This window comes from Mustela erminea, chromosome 11, assembly GCF_009829155.1.
Source record: "Mustela erminea isolate mMusErm1 chromosome 11, mMusErm1.Pri, whole genome shotgun sequence".
In the NCBI taxonomy this organism is placed as follows: domain Eukaryota; kingdom Metazoa; phylum Chordata; class Mammalia; order Carnivora; family Mustelidae; genus Mustela; species Mustela erminea.
The window spans coordinates 7,075,046-7,101,409 of record NC_045624.1 but is presented as its reverse complement, the minus strand read 5'-3'; the positions used below and the strand labels follow the sequence as shown (position 1 = coordinate 7,101,409).

At 43.0% G+C, this 26,364-nt stretch overlaps 1 protein-coding gene and 2 long non-coding RNA genes across 3 annotated transcripts in view; 1 reads left to right on the top strand and 2 right to left on the bottom strand.

Moving 5' to 3' along the window:
* The window catches only part of CNTNAP2 (contactin associated protein 2), a 1,944,007-nt gene extending 1,918,756 nt beyond the window's left edge, over window positions 1-25,251 (top strand). The window contains exons 23-24 of the mRNA XM_032304549.1: window positions 19,756-19,836; window positions 23,568-25,251. Of these exons, the coding sequence (XP_032160440.1) occupies window positions 19,756-19,836; window positions 23,568-23,767 (281 nt within the window). The 3' untranslated portion in view covers window positions 23,768-25,251. The remainder of the gene's footprint in view (window positions 1-19,755; window positions 19,837-23,567) is intronic.
* Window positions 9,893-12,347, bottom strand: LOC116568849. The gene is made up of 2 exons (XR_004276763.1): window positions 12,192-12,347; window positions 9,893-10,206 (listed from the first exon to the last, which is right to left on the bottom strand). It is a non-coding gene; the product is annotated as an uncharacterized LOC116568849 (long non-coding RNA).
* LOC116568850 lies at window positions 15,634-20,434 on the bottom strand. The gene is made up of 3 exons (XR_004276764.1): window positions 20,161-20,434; window positions 19,727-19,877; window positions 15,634-15,821 (listed from the first exon to the last, which is right to left on the bottom strand). It is a non-coding gene; the product is annotated as an uncharacterized LOC116568850 (long non-coding RNA).
* Window positions 25,252-26,364: the final 1,113 nt, after the last annotated feature.

Sequence of the window (26,364 nt, the reverse complement as noted above, 5' to 3'; positions counted from 1 at the left end):
CCAGGACCCTGAGATCATGACCTGAGGCAAAGGCAAGATGCTTAACCAACTGAGCCGCCCAGGTGCCCGTCAATGTTTAAATCAAATACCTATACCCCAGATATTACTGTTGCACGGTCCCCATAAGGTCCATTTGCAGAGAATTGACCCTTGATTTGGGGAGAGTCCTCACCTGGGGTTGACCAGCTGCCGCATCGACCTCCTCTCCAGCCATTTCCATATGGGGGGAGTGCTTATAAAGGAGTATGTGTGTCTGCCCCATGAACTTTAATAAAGGGACAGAAAACAGCTTATGAACTATGAGGCAGAAAGTTTATTTAGATAACATGATTGGATTTTTTTTTTCTTTTAAGAAAATGAGAGAGAATGGGGGTGGAGGGCTGAACAGGGAACAGAGAAAGACTGAGAAAAGGGAAGGTTACTTAATAGTGTCGGAGAGAAAGAACCTTTCCTCTATTCTCTTATGTTCCGCTTCTGGGGGGCTGCAAATTAAACTGATAAAATGCAAGGGAACCTGGGTGGCTCAGTTGATTAAGCATCTGACTCCACTTTCGGCTCAGGTCAGGATCTCAGGGTCATGAGATTGAGCCCCAAGTCAGGCTCCACACCCAGCTTGGGATTCTGTCTCTCTCTGTCTCACCTTCTGCCCCTCCCCCACCTAAAAAAAAAAAACCCTGATAAAAGGCAGATGAACAGGAAAAAAAATATTCCAATGCATACAGGAGCTTACAGGAGAAGTAGCTCAATAAATGGTTGGATACTTAAATGCCTTATGTAATAGAGAAAAGGGAATGAGGGAGGAGAAAGGGCCTCTATGGCAGGAACAGAGGTTTTAAAAGAAAAAGAAAAAAAAACAGGAACTAAGTGAGTGTGTGATAATGCTTGTTCATGCAGCTATGAATGGTCTTTCTGTCTTCAAGGCCATAGAAGTTTCCTGGGGAGAGCTTATGCTCTTGGTATGCTTACGCTCCGTCTCCATCCTGGGGAACAGTGCCCAGAGGAGGGAACAGCAGTCTCATTTCCCCAGGTTTCCACTTTCAGTCAGCCAAAGGAAGTTCCAGAAAGATTTCTTTCTGCAGCCGTTGAACCCAGATGTCCTCAGCTTAAAATCGCCTTCACACCAGCTCTGGGGTTCTAAGCAGACCCCCACAGTAGCAAGTGCACTCGACTCTTGGGGAGCCCTTGCTTTTTTCAGATAACCTTTCATGTGGAGAGAGACTAAGAATCTTCGCCATCAGACACTCAGAAACAAATCAAAACAACAGGACACACATCCCATCGGGGCCTGTGAGTCATGAGGCTGAGTAGGGATCGGACAGGACAAGAACAAAGTGAGCGCTGATGAGTCCTGCTTTGAGAAAAGGACAGTTGGAAGGAGCTCGATGGATCAGGTGCCTTGGAAAGTGTGGTTCTGGAAGCTCATTTGAAACGCCCCTCATTTGAACCTCGGGCCCCTCCCTCCGCCGCAGCGAATCAGCATCCACATTGTAGCAAGATCCACAGGTGACTTACGTGCACTTTCAAGTTGGAAACCCCAATCGATGGCAGTAGGTCTCGATCTCAGATCACCTTTGAATTACCAGGTCAGCTTAGAAAAATCCTGATGCCTAAGCTACACTCCTGACCAATTAAGGCACAGCCCCCAGACGGGAAAGACAAGTGTTCATAGATGTCATCCCTGCCCAGATGATTCTGGTGTGTAGTCAAGACTGAGGATCACTCATCAGATAAGACAGAAGCTTCTTAACAGCCCCCTTGGTAAGCCCTTCGAAGTAAGGTTACCAGAAGATAAGAAAATTTAATAGCCAAATAACACAAAAAACAAAAACAACAACAACAAAAACCATTTTGCCTTTACATGGCAAAATCACAAATTAAAAGGCTGTAGCAATAAGCTTACAAAAGGTTGGGCTCCCCTGACCATTTATTCTGTTAGGAAGCTCACCCAGATAGAGAAGTTTTATCTAAACTTGAGCCAGTCTGCCTGCGTAAAACTAGAGAAACAGACTGAAAACAAACACGAAATCCACAGTGTGGGGCCAGACTCAGGGGCTCTCAGGAAAGGGCATCCTTATAGAAGCAGTTGCACCCAGGAAGGAGCCTCCATTTGTGGAGCATGTCAGATTGTTTTCCCATTTTTTGAATGAGCTGCAAACTTAATTTGAAAGGATCTTGAGGGGTGTGGGGAAGATACAGCTTTAAAATGGAAGGAAGTGTATTTATGAAGAACAGGGAGTCCTGTGGCCTCAGTAGTAAAAGGACCTTAGTGATGGACTAGGGCTACTCACTACATACTCACACCAGGACATTTGCTTTGCAGAGACCTGGAAATTAGGATTCAAGGCAGCCACTCTTGGGTCTTGTGTTCTTTTTGTTCTCTCGCATTTCTTCCTTTTATATTAGATGATATCAAAGGATAAAAACAAAAAAATGTGTTCCAAGATATGCTGGCTTCGAGGGATCAGATCCTTTTGCTTTTCCATGACACTACTAAGTAACCAATCTTTACCTCTGTAAATCCTCATGGGCTCTGTCACTGTTTTCCAAAGTGAGAGACATTTACAGTTGGTCAGGTTGTGCACTGCCTAATTCTAAGGGATGCCATTTGCATTGCAGTGTATGGCTTCTGGACTACTGAAAGATAGTGGCCTTGATAGGGAGTCACCAGATCATTATGGGAAGAATATAGACATGGTGTTAGATAATATCAAGTTATTTCCTGTTTGCTTCTCTTTCAACCCTTCTAATCTTGTCTAGGAGAAAGTCTCCTTTGGGTTCTGGAATGCCTTTAACACCTCTCCCACCCTTGCCATTCACTCTTTAATAAAAAAAAAAAAAATCAATGATTTAAATAAGAAGTTAGATCAATTTAGTGAAAATAAGTAAATAAATAGTCATTGGGTTTTTCATCGAGTTGGCAAAAAAGGTGAAGCTGGTCCCCACATGATTGGAGTCTGGCAAATACTGGACATTATGATGGGAGCATCACAAACACAAGGGCTGGGGCTGGTAGAGTACGTTTTTTAGAGGGGAAAAGGATCAAATGAATTTGATTTGATTTAAACCAGTTCCACTGTATTAGAAACATCCAGTCAATCTTTTTTCCGCCGAGATTTCCCCCCTTTGATAACAGGTACAGCCTCTTTCTAAAGCACGCAATTTTTGTCATTAGGGATGGCTCAGTGTGACTGCCCCACCCCTCTTAGATCCCAGAATACAGCCCCCCCCAGGCCCCGGCCCGGAGACTGAAGCTGCCCGGCTCCGAGGTCCTTTACCCCTAGAAACACCAAGTTGATTTCCAAAGGTGCCCCTACCTCTATGGCCATGATTTTTAATGATTTGATGTCATGTCTATATTCCGCATTTCCTTTCCACCATCTGAAGGTAATAGTTTTATATCTTCATAGATAGAATGAACATTTTAAACCTCCATGTATCTATTCAGTTTCCTCATAATTGCAAGCTGGTAGTTGGTTTTCTTTACCACCTGCAAGCACTTAAAATAATCGTTCCAGCTCTTATAATTACATCTTAATTATTTCTGAGCAGATCCCTGTTTTCATCCTTATGCTAAGATTGCATGATTAATGCATTCAGTCTCTGATACCTAATCTCTTTATTATATTGGTTTTTTTGTTCCCTCTGGTGACCGAAACAGTACACATTTATTCAAGAGCAGAAACAGTTATCACCCCCTTTTCTAATGTGTATTTTTCCTGCAAATGGGCCAAATTGTCCTTTTCTGTAGAAGGTCCAAGCGTATTTATGGAAGCCCCAGTCAAGTGTAAGATCAGAGTCACGGATTTGTGATCAAATGGTCATTGACATTGTTCCCATCTGTTGTTTCCATAAGGACTGGCTTTTGAACACCTGATTTTGTTGGGTTGGAGGATGCATTTTTAATTTTGATAGCTGTCCTAGGTCACCCTCCACAGATTTAGAACTTCCAATCCAGGAAGGTGTGAATGTCTTTTTTCCCCATGCACTCACCAACGTAGGACATCATAACGTTCTTTGAAAAAATGAAACTTCGTTGTTTTAATTTGGATGTTGTTAATCATGAGGGAGATTAAATCTCTTTGTATATGTTAAGAAGTACTTATTTTCAATTTTCCATAGACTGTTTCCATTTTTTGACCAAAGAATTATTTATATTCTTTCCTATTTGTTTGTTGGTCATTTACTACTTGACTTACAAGGATTCTCTGTATGTTAGATAAATCAGTATTTTACTACGTGTTTGAATGTTTTCCCAGTCTGATCTCTAGTTTTTGAATGTATGGGGTTCTTTCCCTGTAAAAACTTTTAAATTTACAGGGTATATTATAACGTGTTTCATGGCTTTTGGTTTTAGGTCATGCCTTCTCCATTCAGAAATTACTTTAAAAATTATTTCACAACTTCTTCCCAATGACTTTATTTGCAACATTTACATATTTTTTAAGATTTATTTATTTATTTGAGAGAGTGTGTGTGAGCCAACGCATGTGGAGGGGTGCGGGGGGAGGGGAGCGACAAGCAGACTCCACGCTGAGCGTGGAGCCCTACACGGGGCTCGATCCCACGACCCCGAGTTCATGACCTGAGACAAAAGCAAGAGTCGAAGGGTTGGCCAACTAAGTCACCCAGGCACCTCTGTGAGATTTACAGGTTTAATCCACTTAAAATTTATTTGGGTGGAAGGGGTAAGTCAGGAGTCCCACTGTTTCCTTGTTGGGCTTCCATCCTCTCCGGCACCTTTTTCATATTCACAATTTATATTTGAATCCTTTATATTCAAATCTGCTTCTGGGCTCCCTGATCTCTGACATTGATCTGACTCTTCATGAGACAGTAGCAAGCTGTGGTAATGGTTCAGCTTTTATAATAGCATTTAATATCTCATAAAGCTGGTTTCCCTTTTATTCTCTTTTTCAAGATTTTCCTATCCTTGCACACTGACTTCTCCCATGTGATGTTAGAGTTGCGGTCATTTCATTGGGATCCTCTAGAATGTCTTCTGAGATTGAATTTTATGTGTAAGTTAATAGCAGGGTAATTGACATCTGTACAAATAATGTTTACCTGTCCAGCAAGAGAATGTCTTTCCATTTATCGTGTCTTCCCCTCCATACAAAATTCATATGAATTTAACTTTAAAACATTTCCTGATAAATCTCCAAGTTGTTTCTCCTTTTTGGCAAAGCGATTAAAAAGAAAAACCAAAAAACCCTCCCTATCTTAGGGTAGGCTAATTTGGCACCTAATTACATTAGCAAAATCCTTCATGGGGGCACCCAGATCAAATATTTAACATAAATGAACAAGGTATGTGCGCACCAAGGACCATCTTTGAATTCTTCCTCATACATAACACGTCTTACGTGTATATATAGCTTAAGGATTCCTGTAGGCATATGATATCTTAAGGATTCTTGTCTTGGTAAGTCTTAATCAGGGAAAGGTTAAATAGTATCCAGTATTTCAACATCTATGGACATGACCCAGTTCTTTCTCTTCTGTGATAAAGTAATGGTTTGAGGTGTAGCAACAGATCTCCAAAGAGTGGACCAAGCTTTCATTCCTAGTGTGAACTACATCTAATCATGGAGAGGCATCCTCTCAATTTACAACTGAAGTAATTTAACTAAAATATTTAGTGGTTTGGTTTTTGTTTGTTCATTTTTTACATTAATAATTCTTAGGTTTGTAGCATTCTCTTACCTTTTTTGTGGGGGTAAAGATTTGGATTTTAAACTTATGCCAGCTTCGTAAAAAGGGGCCACGCAGCAAGAAATGTGGGTGGGCTCTAGGAGAGGAAACTAGGACCTCAGTCCTACAACCACAAAGGCTGAGTTCTGCCAACCAGCACGAGCTTGGAACCAGAGGTTTCTGTAAGAGCCTCCAGGCAAGGACTCAGCCCTGCCGAGACCATGAGTTGAGTCTTGTGCTCCCCGGTCACACCACGCTCGGTTTGTCCATTGCCCTCCAACTAGTGGAATAACAAACAAGTGTCACCCAGACTTAAATGAGCTTTGAATCACCTGGGGAAAGTCATGAGCTTCAGTAGGTCAGAGATGGGACTTTAGAGTCTGTGTTTCTAGCAAGCCCCCAGATGATGCTGGTGCTGATGCTGGGGGTCCACGGACCTCACTGTGAGCAGCAAGGATATAAGGAGGCTTGGGGCAACACCTATACCTTGCAAATTTAATAGTCTTACCCCGTGGAGCCCTTGGGTGAAATGGCTGGTTGAGCGTCCAAATCTCGGTTTCAGTTGAGCTCATGATCTCAGGGTTGTGGCATCGGGCCCCCTGTTGGGCTCCACACTTGGAGCGATGTCTGCTTGGGACTCTCTCTCCCTCACCCTCTACCCCCTCCCAAAATAAATAAATCTTTAAAAAAATATATAGACTTACCCCGTAAAACCAGTGGAGCCCATTGGTTTTGTGTTTTGTTTTGTTTATGTTGTTTTGGTTTCCTTGTTTTGGTTTTCAGTGGGCATAGCTCTTTGACAAGTCTCAGTTTCTTTAATGACAACTGGTTTAATTAGGTTTTCTTTGTCATCTATAATTATTTGTTATATTTTCCCAGACATTTGTGCTTTTAATCTAGGTTTTCAAATTCATTTCCATCGTTGAACAAAATAAGTTCTTATAATTCATTTCCATTCTCCAGAAAATTTCTCATTCAGATCTTTTATACTGGGTTTAGGTTTTCCCCCCTTTTCTTCTTGATCAGATTAGCACACATTATTGTTTTGTTTTGTTTCTTGTTTTTGTTTTTTTCCCCCAAAGGGTTTATTTATTAGTTCTACCATGTTTCTGCTTTCTCTTACCAGTTGCCTTTATCTTGACTTCTTTAAATGTATATTCACTGCTCTTTAACTTTGTAATTTGAAAGTTTGATGCTCTCATTTTCATGGTTGGTGTGTGTGTGCGACATCCTCTTACAGGACCAAAGTTACCAAATCTAAGCTCCAGGCCCAGTGCTCACTTCTGACCTCACCTCCCAGGGCCAATATCTTGGCATAAATACTTTTATCTAAGGCGCCTGAAAAGCCTCCAGAGCCCCCCTGACTTGCTGCAGCCTCCCCGTGTCACTGGAAACAGATGTGGCAGGCTTGCATTTTGCAAAGCAGGGGGGCCAGGAATGAAGAGATGAGGGTGAGTGGCTGAGGTGCAGCGGGGTGCCACCCCCCCACTCAGCCCCACCCCTGCACACCAGCGCCTCCCCACCCATGCTGCTCCCTAGTGGCTTCTGTGCTGATGGTGGGGGGAAGGTGCTGCCCAAGGATTCCATTCTTTCCTAACCAAGACTGTCTAACTCTCCAGAACTTCACTGTGGAAAAATCCAAAGGGGCTCAAACATCCAGCTCCGGAACCACATGTCCGCCCTGCTTCCCATCCTCTTGCGAGCTTCTCTTCCAGTCGGATTTTCCTCCACCTCTCTTGCCCTTTGTCCCTCACAGGAGGTTTGAAAGCCAAGGAGGTTAGGGTTCTGCTGGTCTCTCTCCGTGCTCTGCGCCCTCTGACCCCACCACACCCGGTGCCATCCTTAGAGTCCGCACTCTCCTGAGTCCGTGCCTGGCCAGCCTCTCCCCATGTAGCTGGTCACATGGGGCTGGGAAGGGCAGGGGAACACTGGGCATGTTGCTATGGTGACTTCTCTGTTGACAGCAGAAGCACTGACTCCCAAGGGTTTTGCCTCCTTCTTGTGGTTGTAGAAAGTTTCCAAGAAGCCCACAAAAGTGAAGCAGGTTTGAGCTCAGTGTTGTCCAGGGATGTCTGAGTCTGACCTTGGCTCCATCAGACCCCCGCCTGATGCCTCCCACAGCGCTGTGCTGGAACATACCCCTTGGAGCCATTGGGGGCGGGGAAGGTGCAGCGTCTTTCTTTACTGACCTGTCACTCGGAAAGACTGTTGTCAGATTCCCTGGGTGTCAGTTCTCCCAAGGGAATCCCTGCCAGTCACTGCTGAGAAATGCTAGTTCAACCTTTGCTACAAATCAGGGCCTGTATCCTGGCCTATGATTTCAGAAGCTGCAGAAACATCATCCAGATGAAGTGTTTGTCCCAACGCTGTCCGCTTTTCAGAAGAAAGTCACTCTAAACCCCAATAACAAATAAGTGACAAGTTGTTTTTCTCATTTGAAAAGATCTTTGGTTGATTCCCCAGGCTCTGCACAGACTACTCAGAAGCGTCTAAAGACTCAGGGGGATTCTTGATTCTGCTACTGAGTTTCTACCTGAAAGCAACCATGGAAAGCTTTGGGGAAGGGGGGAAGTAAAATCAACTTTATGTTAATCCATAAATGTACATTAAAATGTACTGCAGTTATTTAAACATAGAAATGGAGACAGGTTGCTCTGAAATGTCCCCCTTGGGAAGGCTAAAGGTGGTTTTCAAGGGATTACTTGGAAATTTTAACTTTTAGAAACCTGCGAACAATAAAGACAGAAATGATAGCTTAGATTTGTGAGTGATTTTAGTGACTAAAATGCCAGTTTTGTTTTATCCTGGTGGTGGGCCTGTGTGGTGTGTTACTGGCCACCTTCTAGAAATAAGAAAAATTGACTCACAAAGTAATGCGTCCATTCCCTCAGTGAACACTCGAGTGACTGCTGTGGTGACAAGCTCTGCTCTGGCCGTGCGTTAGCATCAGTGGGAGAGATTTCCAAAATTCCCGATGCCTGCTTCCCACCCCGGAGAGGTTCCTAACGTGCGGCCCCAATGGAGCCAGGGGTCCTAGTGTTTACAGCACCTCTCTCAAAACTACACAGAGAATAGCGTCATCAGGTCTAAAAGTCAGGCCTGCTCTCTCCCAATTCAGTGCATTTCCCACTTTTCCTAACTCTGAAAAGAAATTTTAAATTTCAGCATAAAAGAATTCCAGTTCCCATTCAGACCTGCGTTCCTGCCTCCCATCAGCCCCTAAAGATAATGCGGAAACCATGGTCTGTATCTCTAGAGGTGAATCCCTGCTACTAAGTACATTTTCCTTTTTCTTCCTGCTTCCTCTTTTTCCACACTGATTAACTCATCCCCAAGACGGCTAGAGCCAATTAGATATTTTTGTCACACTCTGTTGACATGAATGAGAAGAGCCAGGGCAGAGCCACGTGGCTTGTGCCAAAAGTTTGCGGAGAAATCAACTTCGAGAAAACACTGGGAAGTTTCCATTCGTTTTATAAGGTTCTCTTTGATGACCGCTAGTCATTCCACCTGCCAACAACCACAGACAGTTGTCCTCTGAGATCCAAGGGTAATTCGAGAAGACAACGGTTCAAAAGCCGGGAGAAATATCCGCATGAGATTTGTATATTCGGTTTTATGGAGTCAACCTTTTTGAAAGAAAAGGCATTGTCTTGGGATTGGAATTGGGATTTTTCACTTGTGCTAATGCAGCTGAAAAGAGTATTTCAAAAGCAAGAGCCCAACTGGGCATTGATAAAAGACTTAAAACATGTGCAGAATTAATTTTTAAAAGCACTTTCAGTTTGCGCACTCCCCCCTTTTACGAGACCGCACAAGAGAGCCAGGACCCAGCTAGCAGGCTGTAATCTGGGCATATACCACTGTGTTCTAGAAACCCTTCTCTTCTGTGTACTGATTTCTGAACTCTCAGGGAGAAAAGGTGCATTTTACATTTTGATAAGATAGCAGTTACAGTGCAGGCCTCCTGCGAAGCCCAAACTCTGTGGGTATGGACAGAGCCAACCCGTGGAGAACAGGAGTATATTCACCATCTGCGACGGAAGACCGCCTTTTTTGCAAGTCAAGATATAGATAGTATAGCAGATTAAACATTTTTTTAAATGCATTCTTTTGTTCACTGTACTACCTCAAAAGACATAGGATGATGACAAAAGCAGATCAGTAATATCCAGCTGTTTCCCAAAGAGCTGTCCACAAATTTGGCCTTTGAATTTACTAGAAATTTCCATGAAGGGAGAGTCAAATGATAGATTCCTTCTTCCATGATTTCTCATATGATTCGTTGTGCCTAAATAGTCTCACAAATGATGAAACTCATACCTGGTGTCAATTCTGGGTGATAAGACAGTTATTTTCACTAAGCTTCTACATCATAAATTCTGGAAGTCCAAAGCCTTGACTGATATCTGCGTGAAGCCTCATGGGTGTGTGTCTCACTGGAAGCCTGGAGACAAGAGCTTCAGGGTCTCCTGAAGGTGCTGGTCTTCTGAACGGTACCACAAAGACCCCTGTCTGGGAGGAAAAGTGAACCCATCAGGAGATGTAAAAGACACATTTCTAACTTGTTCGCCACGACTGGTATCTTCCCATGCTTGTGTTCTCAGCCACCCTGTCCCTGGAAACTGAGACTGTTTCCACTGTACAGTAGACAACTATTTCTTGCTAACACTGGTTGGCCAATAATTAGCCACAGATCATGTTAGCTGAGACCCTGTGTACCAAGTGTGTTCACCGGTCTTGGAAAATAAGTCTGTGACTGTGACCCAGCATTTCATCCAGCGACAGACACGGACTCTGGATCTTCAGAACGTTGGACACACCGTGTTCCTCTGTGGCCATGGTCCTTCTACCCTGAGCTGGCTGCCTTCTGTCCCAGCATAACCTCCGCCCATGCAAGAGCCCTCAGCAGGGAGACCAGAGTTCTTTCAAAAAACAAATCAGTTCCAGAAAAATGGACAACCCAGCATTCTGGAAAATATGTCTGTTTCCTCTCCTGTGTGCCTTCCAGTGCGACCGTAACATCAAGAACCTAGGTGCCAATATCACAGTATTTCCCCCCATATGCTTGCTTTACAGAAGAAACTTGTGTTATTCTTCTTTTTAACCCAAAAAGATCTCCAAGGACATGCCTTAGATAGTCAATTATTTAACTCCTTGGCTGTTTCTTCTGCAGCTGCTCTTAATATCGGCTCGTGATAGACTGTCCCCCTCTGCATTCAGAATACTAAGGAATCGAACTTGGAAATAAAAGCAGCGTTCCTACAGTAGCTTTCACAACACTGGAAGGAACGGGACTAAAGGAAATGAACAGGGGCATCTGTCATGCAACTCCTTGAAAACACACAAGTGATTCGGCCAAAAACCTGAAAACGAGCAAAACCAAATTTCTCAGAAGGAATTCTTTTAATTCCCTCTGAGACACCACATTAAAGTAAAACACGTGGGCAGAACAGCCAGAGATACAGATCACCGAAGGTCTCAGTTCAAGCACTGCCCTCCAGGTGAGGTTTGCGGTCAAGCCCCCTGTTCGAAATGCAGAGTCCCAGGCCCCACGCCAGACCAACCCAGTGGGAATCTGCATTTCCACAGGATCCCAGGCAGCTGGTAGGGGACCCTAAAGGCACATTAGAATGCAGTGCAGGAGATTCTTAAGTCTAGTGAACAAACTGAGGGTGGCTGGAAGTGGGGGGTGGGGAGGGGGGAGGGGGTACTGGGGGTTGGGCATTAAGGAGGCACGTGATGTAATGAACACTGGGTGTGATAGGCAGCTGATGAATCACTGAACTCTCTGACACTAATAATACACAGTATGTTAATTAAATTAAATTAAAAACAAAATTTTTTAAAAGAAATACAAGGAAGAAGAAAAAGCTTAGAGAGCCCCCCAGGGACACAGCGCACGGTGTGTGCCCGAGAAGGGGGTGGGGGATCCTGCCGCTGCTGGGTACAGCGTGGAAACCTGGTTTTCCCTCAAAAAGGGGGTTAAATCGATTGTATTCCCCCAGACTCGGGCTTCTCCATCCCTGAGATCAGCATGGATTTATTTACGCCCCAAGGCACGGGAAACCGAGCTCCGATCCGCACACCCCGGCAGACAGGAGCATGGCAGCCTTCCTGTGAAGGGAGCACCACACTCCCGGGCTCCCCAGCCCTTGCTCTGGGGCTCCCTGATCTAGACTTTCAAGGCTCGGCTTGAGAACTACAGCCGGACGCATGGGAAGCGGCTTCAGTGGGTCCAAGGGGCACTTAGGTGGCCGGCACCTCCCCGCCCTGCAGGACTCTGAACCTGGCCGTGGGATTTAGCCTCTTCCTCGGGAGGGAGACGTTGAGGGATCCAGCCTGTGAAAGCCGGCACGTCCTCTGATCCACGAGTGCCCAGGACATCATCCAGCAACAGCTCTGACACTCGACTCAGAAACAATGACAACTAACAAGAAGAAATCATTTGCCCACCTGACACTTTTGTCCCACACGAAAATGGATACCATGTGCTTTACCTGTGTTTATTTCATGGAATACAAAGCCTGAGCTTCTGTCGGTAACAAGCTAGTTCCAATTCAACCACCTCTAGATAGTTAATCAGACAAAAGAATGCAATGTCAACCTAGTCCTGGAACATCAGCAAATCTTTGGTCCTAAAAGGCAATGGAGACAATTCAGAGTTGGCTTTAAAAAAAAAAAAAAAAAAAGGAGGAAATCTAATGTAATCATTTGCCCATTCAGTTCTTTTGTGTAGAAGCTGGCATAATTCAGATACTCAGACAAACAGCAGATGATGACCAGTTCCTGTGTTCTGTGTATTGTCACCTAATGAACCTCTTCTGGTCACGCCATCTCTGACGCCTGCGCATGCAGCTGCCACTTGCTCCCTCCTTTAAGAAGCTGGAAAGGGAAGGTTGTTTAACTTCTCCAGTCAGAAGCCAAAATCCATAATTTCTTCCCCATCTGAAATTGAAATTCTGGCTGGCTGTCTTTCTGCAAAAATGGAAGTGTGGAGGTATATATACGAGACTGAGGCTCGTGCGGATACGTGCCACGCTCCGTTTGCCTGGATAAAACCCGGCGGCTGAGGAACCTCTCCCTCCTGATAATGTGGTCAACCAGAGCCTCTGAAAATAAAACAACGTCCCCTTATAGCTTTACCGTCTTAGTCAGCCACCATTTGTGTTCATACATTTCTAAAATACCAGTCAGTAGTGAATGGCTGAAACAAATTCTTTGAAAAAATTAACAATTTTCTGCCATCGAGCTCAGACTGGAAGAGAGAATAAAGCAAAATGAAACAAAGACGCTGAGAAGAACAAAGACACGTATACATCATCTAGCCCAGCCCCCGTTGCAAAAATCACGGGGCAATCCAAATTAAATTATAACTAATAGCAGCAGTTTTGTTCAAGTGTCTCAAATTATCACTTTAGATGCCGAAGCTCAAGTGGTTTCCATGGCGATATTTTCTCTAGGAGATGTCAGCTACTATCTAATTTTTTTGTCCCTGATATATGACAACCTGAAGCTTTTAGTGTCTTTCACTTGGGGGGTTTTATGTTAGATAATCTCGATTTATTTTTATATGCATTTAAATGTGTGTTTTATTTGCAATTGGTTTCTGAACCCAAAGTCTACAATTTTACATATTTTGAAAGTTAGTAAATAAGAACTGCAACTATTTATCTTGTGTAGTTAAAAAAAAAAAAAATTGCTTTACTGTTCCATCCTCTCCCTGTCTGCTCAATGGGACAAGCAAGAAATGTGAGGCTAAAGAATTTGAATCTCTCTTTAATATTCTCTTCTTACAACGGTCTTTTAAATCATTTCTTTGTACTTTAGCACCTGCCTGGAAACTTTCTCTGTTCGTTTTTCACATTCTATATTCGCAGTCAACAATTATATTCTGACACTGATGTTTTAAAGTACAATTCACACTAGTCATGATTTCATAGTTTCACAAGTATTTTCACGGTGGTAAAAACCATGCTTTCTGTTCTGGAACCAGGGGAATCTTGGTCTTCTGTTCTCTGACAGTGTTCATTTGGGGGTTACTGCATTGTTCGGCTGATCCCATCACCATGTGGAATTATCCTTTGTCAGATAAAATGTCTCTCATGTCTTTCAAAGCCAGACAAGTACAGTCAGAAGCCTTCCTATATCCTTGGCTTCCCCAGGCAGGTGGCCAACCACAGTGAGAACCTTAAAACCATCCTGTCATGGGGCACCTGGGTGGCTCAGTGAGTTAAGCCTCTGCCTTCGGCTCAGGTCATGATCTCAGTGTCCAGGGATCGAGTCCCGCACGGGGCTCTCTGCTCAGCAAGGACCCTGCTTCCTTCTCTCTCTCTGCCTGCCTCTCTGCCTACTTGTGATCTCCCTCTCTCTGTCCAATTAATAAATAAAATCTTTAAAAAAACAAAACAAAACATGCCGTCATGTTGGAGGTTCGCTAGAGCCAGTGTAGACCATGTACAGCGATGGGGAACCACTTTCCCTAGCCCTGCTCTTACTATGTTTATTTTCATATTAGAAACAGTTCAGCTTAGTGTTTTGCAAGCAGTTTCCAGAGTCAGTGTCCTGGGTTCAAACCCTGGCTCTACCCTGGCTGGTCATGAGACCTCAGACAAGCTTTGAGCCTTTCCAAGTGGGCTGAATATGCCAGCCTCTCAAGGTTCAACGTGAGGATGAAATGAGTTCATTTGTGAAAAGGACTTACACAGTGCCTGACTTACAGGAAGTGCCATTATTATATTTCCTGAAGAGCTTGCTCCTGAAATTTGAGTTTCATGTGACTTACGTGTCGTGCTCCACAATGGAAGGAAAAGGCTTGCAGGTTGATTCTACCCACGACTTGCTCTTCCGTGCCTTAATGTCGAGAGTCATCCAAATGGTGACTAGTTTTATCATCTAGAACTTTGAGCTCTATTGCTCATCACATCTAAACAACCTACATGGTGACCTGTGATGTCCCTCGTCTCCTGGCAGGCGGGCGCCCCCTCGCCCCTGCGCAGCACTCAGAATAAGAAGTGCTGATTACGCTGTCATTTGCTTTCCTGGTAAATCCTGCCAAGAATGCAGCAAAAGGAAGGGCAAAATGCCATTGGAACCAGAATAAAATGTTCATGCTTTCTATTCTTTTGGGGAGAGGAAATCACATTTTTTTTTCACCCAGTTCGAAGATCTGATCACTCTACTGTAGGTGTGTAATTATGGAGAACATCTCCCCCCTGGCCTGCTCTTAAAAGTTTGTTGTTTCCTTCCTTATTTTCAACCTGAAGACAGAGGAGGAGGGAAAACACACCAGTACTGAGCTCTCAGGGCGCTTTGCATGTGGCAAAGACAACATCTATGTGTCGAATGTGAATCCGACCCGTGTCTGAATATGTTTGGGGCCTATGGTCAGTTTTCTTTCTCTGGGCGAGAAGGGCAGTAGGAGTGCACGTAGGGCTCGGAAGCCTCAGCCGGGCTGTTTAAGAAGCGCGTGTGCAGGTCAAGAACCCCTCCACGTGGGTTCCTCCAGCAACGCGCTCTGCCGGTCCTCCGCTGGGCAGGAAAGGGGACAGGAGCTAACCCCTGGGTGTGCAAAGGGAATATGGTCTGTGCATGGTCGGTGTAATGGGGGAGGCCAGATGGACAAGAGGACATGAACAAGAGAAGTAAGCAGAAACGCACACGCTTCTGTGAGGTGCTAAGTCAGAACTGGTGTAGCCCCATGCTTTGGACGTTAGCATCACGCTCTGCTACGTGGAGGTCCAGGGGGAAGTGTACTGAATCTGGTCTTTGCCTATTTGATGCAAGTCTGGTCTTGAGACTATTAATACCTAGAGTCTGATTTGTTTGTTTGTTTGAAGTAGACTCTGTGCCCAGCATGGGACTCAAATTCATGCATGACCCTGAGATCAAGAGCCCCATGCTCTACCAACAGAACCAGCCAGTCTGTATTGACCTACCCATGACTTTTCCCAAAATATACGTCCCTTGATAGTGCTGCACCCCTAAAATTGCTCAGCTCGCCCAGCAAGCCAGGGGTGGGATGGAGCAGAATGAAGCCTGGGTCATGGATGAGCTCTGTGCTCTGTTCTCACTCGTGTCTCTTGGTTTCCGTGTTTCCCGGTGTGCATTTCCCAGAGGATGTCGGGACCCTGGGGGAAAGGACAGTTACAATGAAGTCATTTCAAATATCTCTATCAGAATAGCAATTGCTGGGCTCGCCAGAGTGAAACAGATTTGCCTCAGGGAGTAAGGGCTCACACGCACTAGGACAACCAGGTTTAAGTAATAAATAAGGCCATGAAAATAGAAATCCTCGCACGAGAATCAGAACCCTGCCCTTGAATTTCATAAGGACTCCCGTGGTACCTGAGGGTTTCCCACAGGTCGTTTTCTGATAACCACCAAAGACTAGTGGACACAGGAACCACTAGCGCCTTTCCGTACTCAGTGTGCTCATTTTCTTTATTGGGAAGGATAAGCACGCTGCCTCGCTTTAAGGGTGGAGTCAGGTTTAGGTAACTGACTTTTAAAATTAGACCTGCACCAGAGGCTTAATTATTAGAAGAGGCTACAGAAACATTTGCACACGTATCTCTTAGTGGACTGATTTTAACAAACACCTCGTTAGCTTTTGCTACCTGTCCGCACTATGTCATTGGGTCTGCAAACATAATTAAGATCGGCCCCTGCCTTTAAGAGGGTGGCTAGCATGTAAGGAGGGATGAGAATTAAGACTGATCGCCCTTGACAAGAGTGCCAGACACGTGGCTGAGGATGATTTTAGGAGAGAGGTAGGATTTGGTGGACACGGAGAGGAAGGGCGGGTGGATGCGAAGCGGCCGAGCGTGGATGGATGGGCGAGCAAGAATGAGCAAGGACGTGTCCACCGCAGCATCGGCAGTGTCCGGTGGAGCCGTGGTCCTGGCAGGGAGGAAGCAGGAGGGAAGTTCAGCTCGCAGGAGGCCTCCCTCCCCCTGCCAAGGCGTTCGGATTTAAAACCAAAGGCAATCCTGGCATATTTTTAAATGGTCTCTTCTAACTCTTGTTGTTCTTCGTGGGTCATCTGAGGTCATACCCCCACCTTCCACTACTGTTTGTGTCCATAACTTCAGGGGACCCAGAGAGAGGCATGTCCGTATCACTAGACATCTGTGTTTTTCTGCAGCTTTGTAGCCAGGGATGCAAAGCCCATAAAGTAGGTTTGGAAGCAGAGAGAAAGCCTGCTGTCTTCCACATCCGCATTACCCAAAGCAGAAAAGCAAACAGTTTCATAATATCATGAATGTCACACAAGAGAATAATAACAAAATTGCCGCTGTAATTTTTTGTCTCCATGCTTAATGTATTTTGAAGGTTCATATTATTTCAGAGTGGTGAGGAGATTTCTGTGTTCATCAAAAAGAGATGGGAAATAGGAGTCACTCATCAAATACCAAATGTCCAGTAGATCTCTCCATCTGGGTGTCCCACAGGCCTCTCAAACTCAGTGTGTCCAAGACAGACCAGATTTCTCTCCCTCGTCCCCTAAAAAGGCTCCTCCTCCCATGGGTCCTGCCCCCGCTAATCTGTCTGAAGCCTGGGACTTCCTCACCTGGCTGTCTGTCTCTTCCCAGCCCTCCAAAGGCAGGATGAGGAAGAAGGTTGTCTTGGGAATTAATCCTGCCTGATTTTAAGTCCCAGCTGGGCCACTTACAAGCTTGATGACTTTCTAAAAGGATGTGGACTAAATCGTGTCCAGAGAAGAGTGATTACATTGTCAGAAGGCCTGGAAACTACATCAAGGATAAGCACTGAAAGTGTAAGCTTTCGTCCTTGGAAAGAAACCCTCAGTCTCTCCATCTTGGAAGGATGGTTTATGCCAGGGAATTACGTGCATTAATAACCAGATCTTACTGTGGCCCTGTGAGTGTATGAGTTACAACACAGCAACACAAAGCAATTTCAGGCAATTTACTGAAAATATATAGGGTCATAACTATAACCACATCCATGCTTTAGATGAGTGTTTTGACTACATAAACCAAACCCTTCAACGGGGCACGGAAAGTTCTCATTAATAACGATTTTTATCTTTTTTATTGTTCACTGTGTATCCCCAGCACATAGAATGGTGCCTGACATACGGCAGGCGTTCTGGAAAGATGTGTTGAATGATTGAGTACATTCATTTGTCACATCTAGCAATAATACTTCTCTCAAGAGAAAGCTCAGGTTTATAGAAGAAACTGGGTTTCTAAAAACATTATTTGTTTTATGTAAGCCATTTTTACTCATACAGGGTAAGTTTATGACATGAGGCGAGGAGCCTATAAATGCAAGATCATTGCATCGATGGGCTGACACTTGGGTTTTGAGTATCAGTCCATGCCGTCTATCCCAGAAACTCCTGAAGGGCAGGGGAGAGTTGCTGGACCCCATTGCGGTCCATGTTGGCTCTGCCCCTTTCCCTTCTCCCTAGATTTAGGGTTGGACCAGTTAAAATAAGCACATAATACCAAAAGTTCTCTCCCACATCCACCAGCTAAGGAGGGAAGGGGGTAGGAAAAGTCCCGAGGACTCAGAGATAAGTTCTCTTTCATTTGTATCTTTCTTAGTGTCTGTGTTTTAAACAAATCAACAGATGTGAGTGACACTGATGGCCAAGCTGATCTGGAATATGATGCACCCAGGAAAGGATAATTTTCCTGGTCTTAAGTAAGAATATCGAGTTGAAGAGAGAAAGGGTTAAATAGTCTTTGCTGGTGGAATCTGAAATCTCTCTCTTTGGTCGCCCTATTTGCTAGGGAAAAGGAGAAGAAAGGCTCACCTACTTTTCTTTTTAAGATTTTATTTATTTATTTAACAGACAGAGAGAGCATGAGCAGGGGAGAGAGGCAGAGGGAAAAGCAGCCTCCGCACTGAGCAGGGACCCCGATGCAGGACTCCGTCCCTGGGATCGTGACCAGAGCCGAAACCAGAGACTTAACTGCCTGCGCCACCCAGGCGCCTCTACGTCCTTTCTTCATGATGCTGGGAATCTTTAGAAGTAGAGCTCGGGGATGAGCCTTGGAAAACCTGAGTCCCCAGTGAGATTCTCCTTACATCATAACTTATGCCTGTTTGCTCGGTGTGTGCACATGGAGTTATCCCGAACAACTAGTTTAATTTTTTTTTTTAAATCTCTAATTGATGCCGTCCAGTAGCCATGGCTCTGACTAGACGAAGGTAATGTGCTGAAGGAGAAGCTGCTTCTGTAGGCGTGTTTGCCTGAAACCGTAACTTCTCCAACAGACGCCCAGTGCATGTAGAACCATCTTTGAAGCTAAATTGGTTTGTTTGGGTAATGAAGACCCATCGAAAGGCTTCAGGATCTGTTTGCCTTGAAATACATCTTAGAGAAGATTGGAATTTAATACCACTGGTTTGTTTTTGTTTTTTTTTAATAGGGAAAGAGACAAATTTCATTAGATGGTTTATGTTATTCTCAACTCTTGGGAAATTTTACCCCTGTACAAATTCCTGACACGTACTGCTTTGTTAGGAATGTGTAGAATATTAATTTAAAGAAATGATTCCTTTTTAAGCTAATACTATAGGCTGTAAAAAGCTCTACAAAAATAGTCAAGGTCACCAGTTATGAATGGGATAAAAGTGGATAGGAGGCAGATTTCAGCCAAACATAAGAAAAAGTATTCTAGTACGTAAGTCTGCCTGTCCTGGAGTGGGAACAGGCTGAGAGAGAGTTCTGATTCTCTAACATTCCTCCAAAGGCTTTACAGCACTTCTCTGGGCCTCATGTCAGGGAGAACCAGGCAAACCCAGGCACAGAGGAGCTGTGACCTTGTGGAAATGATAACAAGATGGTCTGTCTAAAACTGACATCTTGTCTGGAAGTTGTATGAAGAAATGTGCATCAGGGCACCCGACTGGCTCAGTCGGTAGAGCATCCAACGGTCCAAGGGTTGTGAGTTCAAGCCCCAAGCTGTGCATGGAGTCTACTTTTAAAAAAATAAAATAAAATAAAGCAGAAATACCCATCAAATTTGGGAGGATTGTTGGTATCCTTGACTCTTACATTTGACTATTTCCTGTCTTCCTCCGCAGCCAGTGCTGATTTTCCGTATAATCCAGGCCAAGGTCAAGCTATAAGAAATGGAGTCAACAGAAACTCGGCTATCATTGGAGGTGAGTGATATACAGAACAGGCTTTCATGTGCGCTACTCCCCTGTGGAAAGTAAAAATTTCAATAAAATCATAGTTGTAAAGAAAACAGTCATGTAGATTTTTACCTGATTCATTTTGCTAATTAAATATGACTTAAGATTGTTGAATATGGATGTGCGGACACGTAGCTGCCTTTCACTGCTGATCCGTAAATAAAGGAGGGGTGCGGAGCTAACCAACACCTGACCAGGCAGGGAGGTCAGCGTGCAGCCGCCAGGACGTCCTGACCCCCTTTCATTTCCATTCTGAGTCCCTCCCCTCCCAGATGGCCCAGGATAACTTACTCCAGAAGTAGGAAGGACTAAGCCGGTCTGCTTCGAGTTGTCTTAATAAAACTCCTCGGAATTGAATAAGCTAGGGTATCTAAAATATTCTAGCCTTCTTTCTCACCACGGACAACAGAATGATGGAACTCTCCCAACACAGACCCTCCTGTCTGGGTCAGTACGGACATCCCTGTTGCCCACAGCCGCCTTCTCTGCCTGCACCTTCTGTCTTGGTTCATAAGGATGTTTCCTGCCTGTCTGAGTATTGCTACTGTGGTCAACATGTCAGCAATGTTGAGCCCAGCCAGTCACCTTGGCTCAGCCAGTATGTTTCTTTTCCAACATGGAGACAGTAGATGCCTCTAGAACTAGAATACATTCAGAACGCTGCTTAAATCACATTGTCCAAAGTTCTGGTGTGATCTTATCAAGGTCCCTATCCTCACTGATTTTTGCTTTTTTAAGATCAACTTTGTTGAAGTATAAAACAGACTTACTTACATGGAGCAGGTCAGTGACGAGTCAAATAGACACACCCATAACCCCCACCACAATCAGGTGACGGAGCATAGCCATCCTCGGAAGCGCTTTGTGCCCATCCTTTTCCCCATCCCAGTCCCAACCAAGGCAAGCTCTGATCTGCTTTTTGTCTCGTAGATGACTTCTACCTCCTTTAGAACTTCACATAAATGGAATCCTAGAGTATGCCATCTGTGGTGCCTTACTTCTGCTCAACACAGTGTTTCTGGAACTACCCGTTGCTGCATGGATCGATAGTTTGTTTTAATTGTCAAGTTGTATTCTATTGTATGAGCGCACTGTCATTTGTTTAATCTGCTTTCCTGTCGCTGTTTGGTTTGTCTCCAGATTGCAGCTATTTTGAATAAAGCTGCTATGAATATGCTTGTTGAAGCCTTCTATGAACATAAGTTTTCATTTCTCTTTGGTAATTCTAGCAGCACAGCTGCTGTGTGTTCTAGAAAGTGGATATTAAACTTTGTAAGAAATTGCTATCCAGTTTTCCAAAAATGGTTGAACCACTTTACATTCCCATAATTACTATCTGGGAGGTTAGGTTTGCTCCACAATCTTACCAACCCTTGGTATTTTCAGGCTTCCGAATCTTAGCCACTCTAGTGGATGAGTAGTGGTAACTCATTGAGGTTTTAGTGGCGATTTCTGGTGACTATTTGTTTTGAGCATCTTTTCACATGCTGATTGCCATTTATAAATCTTTTGTGAAATGTCTGTTTAAAACTATTTGGTCATCTTTTTTTTTTTAGTTTTTTTTTAAGATTTTAAGGTTTTATTTATTTACTTGACAGAAAGAAACATAGCTAGAGAGGGAACACAAGCAGGGTGTTCATCATCTTTTAACTGGATTGTTTTACCTCTTCTTTTGAGTTAAAACAGTTTTTTATATTCTAGATAGTTTAAGTTCTTTGTCAGACATCTGTATTGTGAATATTTTCTCCCAGTCTGTGACATGCCTTTTCATTTTCTTAGTGGTATTTTTTAAAAAGCAAGAGGTTAAAATTTTGATAAAGTCCAGTTTTTCAAATCTTTTTATACTTTGTGATTTTTTTAATTCTATCTTTTAAATATACCTGTTCAAGGTTGTGAAGATTTTTTCTCCTGTGTTTTTTTCTAGAACTTTTATAGCTGTGGTTTCTGTTACTAAGTCTGTCATCACTTTGAGTTGTTACATAGTGTGGTATAAAGGTCAAAGCCATTGTTTTCCAAATTAATACTAGTTATTCCAAGACCATTTGTTGAAAAGACCATATTTTCCAAATGTAATTTCCTTGGAGCTTTTGCCAAAAATCAATAGGCCATATATGTATATGTCTTTTTTCTGGGATAGATATATAGATATATAGATATATCTATCTATTTTTACCCAAGACCATGCCTGCTTTATTGCATAATTCTTTAATCTCCAGTTACATCTTTTTTGTTTTTCAAAATCATGTTGGCTATTCTGGATGCTTTGCATTGCCCAATAAAATTTAGAATCAACTTATAAATTTCTACCAAAAAAAAAAAGTTTGCTGTCATTTTCATTGAGATTGTGTTAGATCTATAAATGGACATCTAAACAATATTGGGTACTTAAGTTCTTAAACATGATCTATCTATCCATTTACTGACATCTTTAATTTTTCCCAGTAAGGTTTTATGGTCTTGAGTACATAGCCTTGAACAATTGTATTCGGGTTGTTTTTATTATAAATGGTATTATTTTATTACTTTATTACTAGCAATATTTTTCCAACAATTTTTGGCTAGTATATAAAAACACAATTGATTTTTGTATATTGACTTTATATCTCTCCTATGACCTAGCTAAATGTATTCTTAGTTCTAGAAACTTTTTTTTTAACATACCCCTTAGGATTTTCTTTCTTTTTTTTTTTTAAAAAAGATTTTTATTTATTTATTTGACAGACAGAGATTACAAATAGGCAGAGAGGCAGGCAGAGAGAGAGGAGGAAGCAGGCTCCCTGCTGAGCAGAGAGCCCGATGTGGGGCTCCATCCCAGGACTCTGAGATCATGACCTGAGCCGAAGGCAGAGGCTTTAACCCACTGAGCCACCCAGGCGCCCCACCCCTTAGGATTTTCTACACAGATAATCGTATCACCTGAAAATAAAGAAAATGTTTATTTCTTCTCAATCTGCACCTTTTTCTTTCTTTTTTATTCATTTTCTTGCATTGGCTTGGGCTCCCAGTACATGGAAAGAACTACATTCTTCCATTGTTCCATAGTTTAGAGAAAATCCATTTATTCTTTTGGTATTAAGATATTAGCTGTAGGTTTCTCACAGGTACCTTTTATCAGGTTGAGAAAGTTCCCTTCTACTGATGGTTTCTGAGATGCTTTATAATGAATGGAGGTTGAAGCTTGTCTGGTGCTTTTTCTCCTGTATTTTTCTTCATTGTGGTAAATTACATCACTTTATTCCTTTCATGTTAGACCAATCTTGCATTCCTAGAATTAACACCGCTTAATCACAAGATATTCTTTTCTGGATTTGATTGGCTAAAATTTTGATTGCTGGATTTGATTGGCTAAAATTTTACTGAAGGGGACTCTTGCTCTGTAGTTTTGTTTTTTGTTTTTTTGTTTTGGTTTGGTTTTTTGTGATGTGTTTTGTCCTTGGTATCAGGATGATGCTGGGCTTTTTAAATGGGTTGAACAGTGGTTCCTCCTGTCTGTTTAATTGCCTATCAATGAACACAGCTGTGAATTGATCCTGTTTCCTTTCAGTCCTGTCCATTTCTGTTGCTGTTCTTTTTTGGAGTTTTGTATTCTGTATGGGGGAGGGTGGTGTCTGAGGGAACCCAGGTACCTGGGGGAGGTGGTGTTGGAGAGATGAATCTGAGGTCTGTTTAATGACCAGTGCTTCTCCTGTCTCCACCAGGGGTCATCGCTGTGGTGATTTTCACCATTCTCTGCACCTTGGTCTTCCTCATTCGCTACATGTTCCGCCACAAGGGCACCTACCACACCAATGAAGCAAAGGGAGCAGAGTCCGCAGAGAGCGCCGACGCCGCCATCATGAACAACGACCCCAATTTCACAGAGACCATTGATGAGAGCAAAAAGGAATGGCTCATCTGAGGGGTGGCTCTTTGGCTATGGGAGAGGGAAGGGCGAGTTATTAGGGAGGAGGGAAAGGGACAAAAGCACCCTACTTCATACTCTTGAGCACATCCTTCAAATATCAGCACAAGTTGGGGGAGGCAAGCAACAGAAAATTCTGGAGATGGATTGCCACAAAAAAAAAAATACTTTTTAATATTTCTTTATAGCTGAGGTTCCCCTTCTGTATCAACTCAAAATAATACAAAAAATGCTTTTAGAGTTTAAGAAATGGTTGAAATTTGTAGGTAATACCGTCTTATTTTGTGTGTGTTTAGAGGTGTTCTAAAAAACCCATGGTAACAGGGCAAGTTTTCTACATTTTTAAGAGCCCTTAGAATGTGGATATTTTTTCTTGAGAAAAGCTGATGCTCATGGCCTCCAGCATTCTCTTTCTTTTGCATATAGTCGATTTGTAATGGGCTATCGTAGTAACTAGTTCGTGTTCATACAGTATTTCTTTTCGTGTCCTGTAAATTGGAAAAGGAAAGAAAGGGGCAAAGAGAACATATTATCTGCCAGGTTTCAAAGAGTCCTCAATCTATGCCAATTCTCTGAGAGCTCCCGCCTGAAACAGGAAGGAAAGAAGGAAGAGAGCATGGTCCCTGCTGTGTAACAACAGAACCAACACAACAGAGAGAAGCATTAAGAACCAGGGAAGTAGTCTTCTGTTGGGATTGTTGGTGTATCTTTCATCAAATTCTACAAGCCAGTACTGTTCTTGTGTGTAGTCCTAGACCTATTCACTGTCTGTGACTGTCAGCTATAATCCAGTGGTGATCAGCTGTTACAAAAGATTTCTCCTCTGCTTTACCTGCAACATGTTAGGTTATGTTGTATGTTTGGGGGGGCATCTCAATGGGGAATTAGAGCCAGATGTTAATGATTTGCTCGCTCTGTTTCTTTTATAGTTGTAGCAAGAGTATGGACACTTTCTAGTGAATGCATAAATTAGGTTGCTCTAATTTGCTTTAAATCTCTAGTTTTGAAGCCCCTGTGACAAAATCCTAGCAGACCAGGTCCTCTGAATGGACATACCACAATAAAGCCAAGTTATGCTTGCTATCATTATTGCTTTACTCGGAATCATATGGAAAACACTGCCATATTTTACACCATCTACTCCATGAACTGCTGTTCCATCCTAAATAGACACACTGCCATGTTCGGAGATATCTTTGACAGATACATTTGAACCAGGTTCATGACAAACCTGGTAACTGATGCTTGCCTCTCAGAGAATGGACACATGTAGATAGCTACACATCAGTCTAATCAGGAATCCTGACCAACTTTTTCCAACAAATAACTCCTGGATTTTATTTAAAAATGATTGACTTTGTAAACAAATGGGACAAAGCTCCTATTGGAGCATCCAAAAAAAAATAATTTCATTTATTTATTTGTAAAAACCACACAAAAGTTATTTCTAGGATCACTACCATTTATGATCATTTTAGTTCTCTTAAAATTTTTTAATACTCTTAAAAGTACTCTTAATAAGTACTCTTAAAATAAGTACTCTTAAAATTTTTTTTTCAGACTCCAACATTCTGAGGAATTAAAAAGGATCCCTTTTTTCCTTTTCCTGGAAGGGGGTAAGATGAGATTAAAAAGGTATTGTTGCTATTTTTCTGATAGTGTGCCTCAGTGAGATGGAAATTCTGGTTGTTAGGTTATATATACTTGTTTTTCAAAATCCTCGGTATGCCTAACTTATTGGAGGATCTCAGCTTCTTGGGTGATGAAAAATATTATCCAGAGTTGCCAATGGCATATTGTACTGGTACATTACACATTCCAAAGGAGACATCGAACAGGTTAATTCCCATTAAAGTCAAGGTAACAGAACCAAAGGGAACCCCCTTTACAGTTGCTGACCTCAGCCACAATCACAAACACGCTTAACTTAAAAAGGTCTCAATCATTATTCCATAAACACATTGTCAAATGAGAAGTACGTGGTATGACTAAGCAGCTGAACCAGCTTGTAAGAATACAGCTTTTACGAATGACGTATTCAAAACAAAGCCTATTTATTTAACCAAGATAACGACCATGAAGGGTTCTTTCATGTATTGTCAAATGACAGAAGCAAATTTTAACCATTATGTTTAGTAGAAATGTTTCTGATTTTTCAAACCTATTTCCTAGGTATTACTTTTACACTTAACCCGTAATGCCAGATGGAAACTGATTACTTTGTGCAATTCCCATGATAGCTTTCATCTTTATGCATCGTCTCTGCACTTCCCCTTTCTTCCCAAAGTGATTAAGGCGTCAAAACAATCAAAGACAGCCCCTGACGCTAAAATGTTCTCACCCTCTCCCTCTCGCCTCTCTTCTTCCCATTTTCCTGCCATGAAAGATGAAGAACAAAACCCAACCCTTCTCTCACCAAGTTTGCAAACCCAGGGCGCCGGAAGGACTTAGAGGGATCAGTGGGTCTCCCGTGTCACCATCATTAAGACATACATGTGACACAGGTTTTCCATTTTAGGGGGGTACAGTCGGGCTAGCAGACAAGACACTGAAAGGTGGATAAGGTATTAAGTAACTAAGTGCCAAGTGAGTGC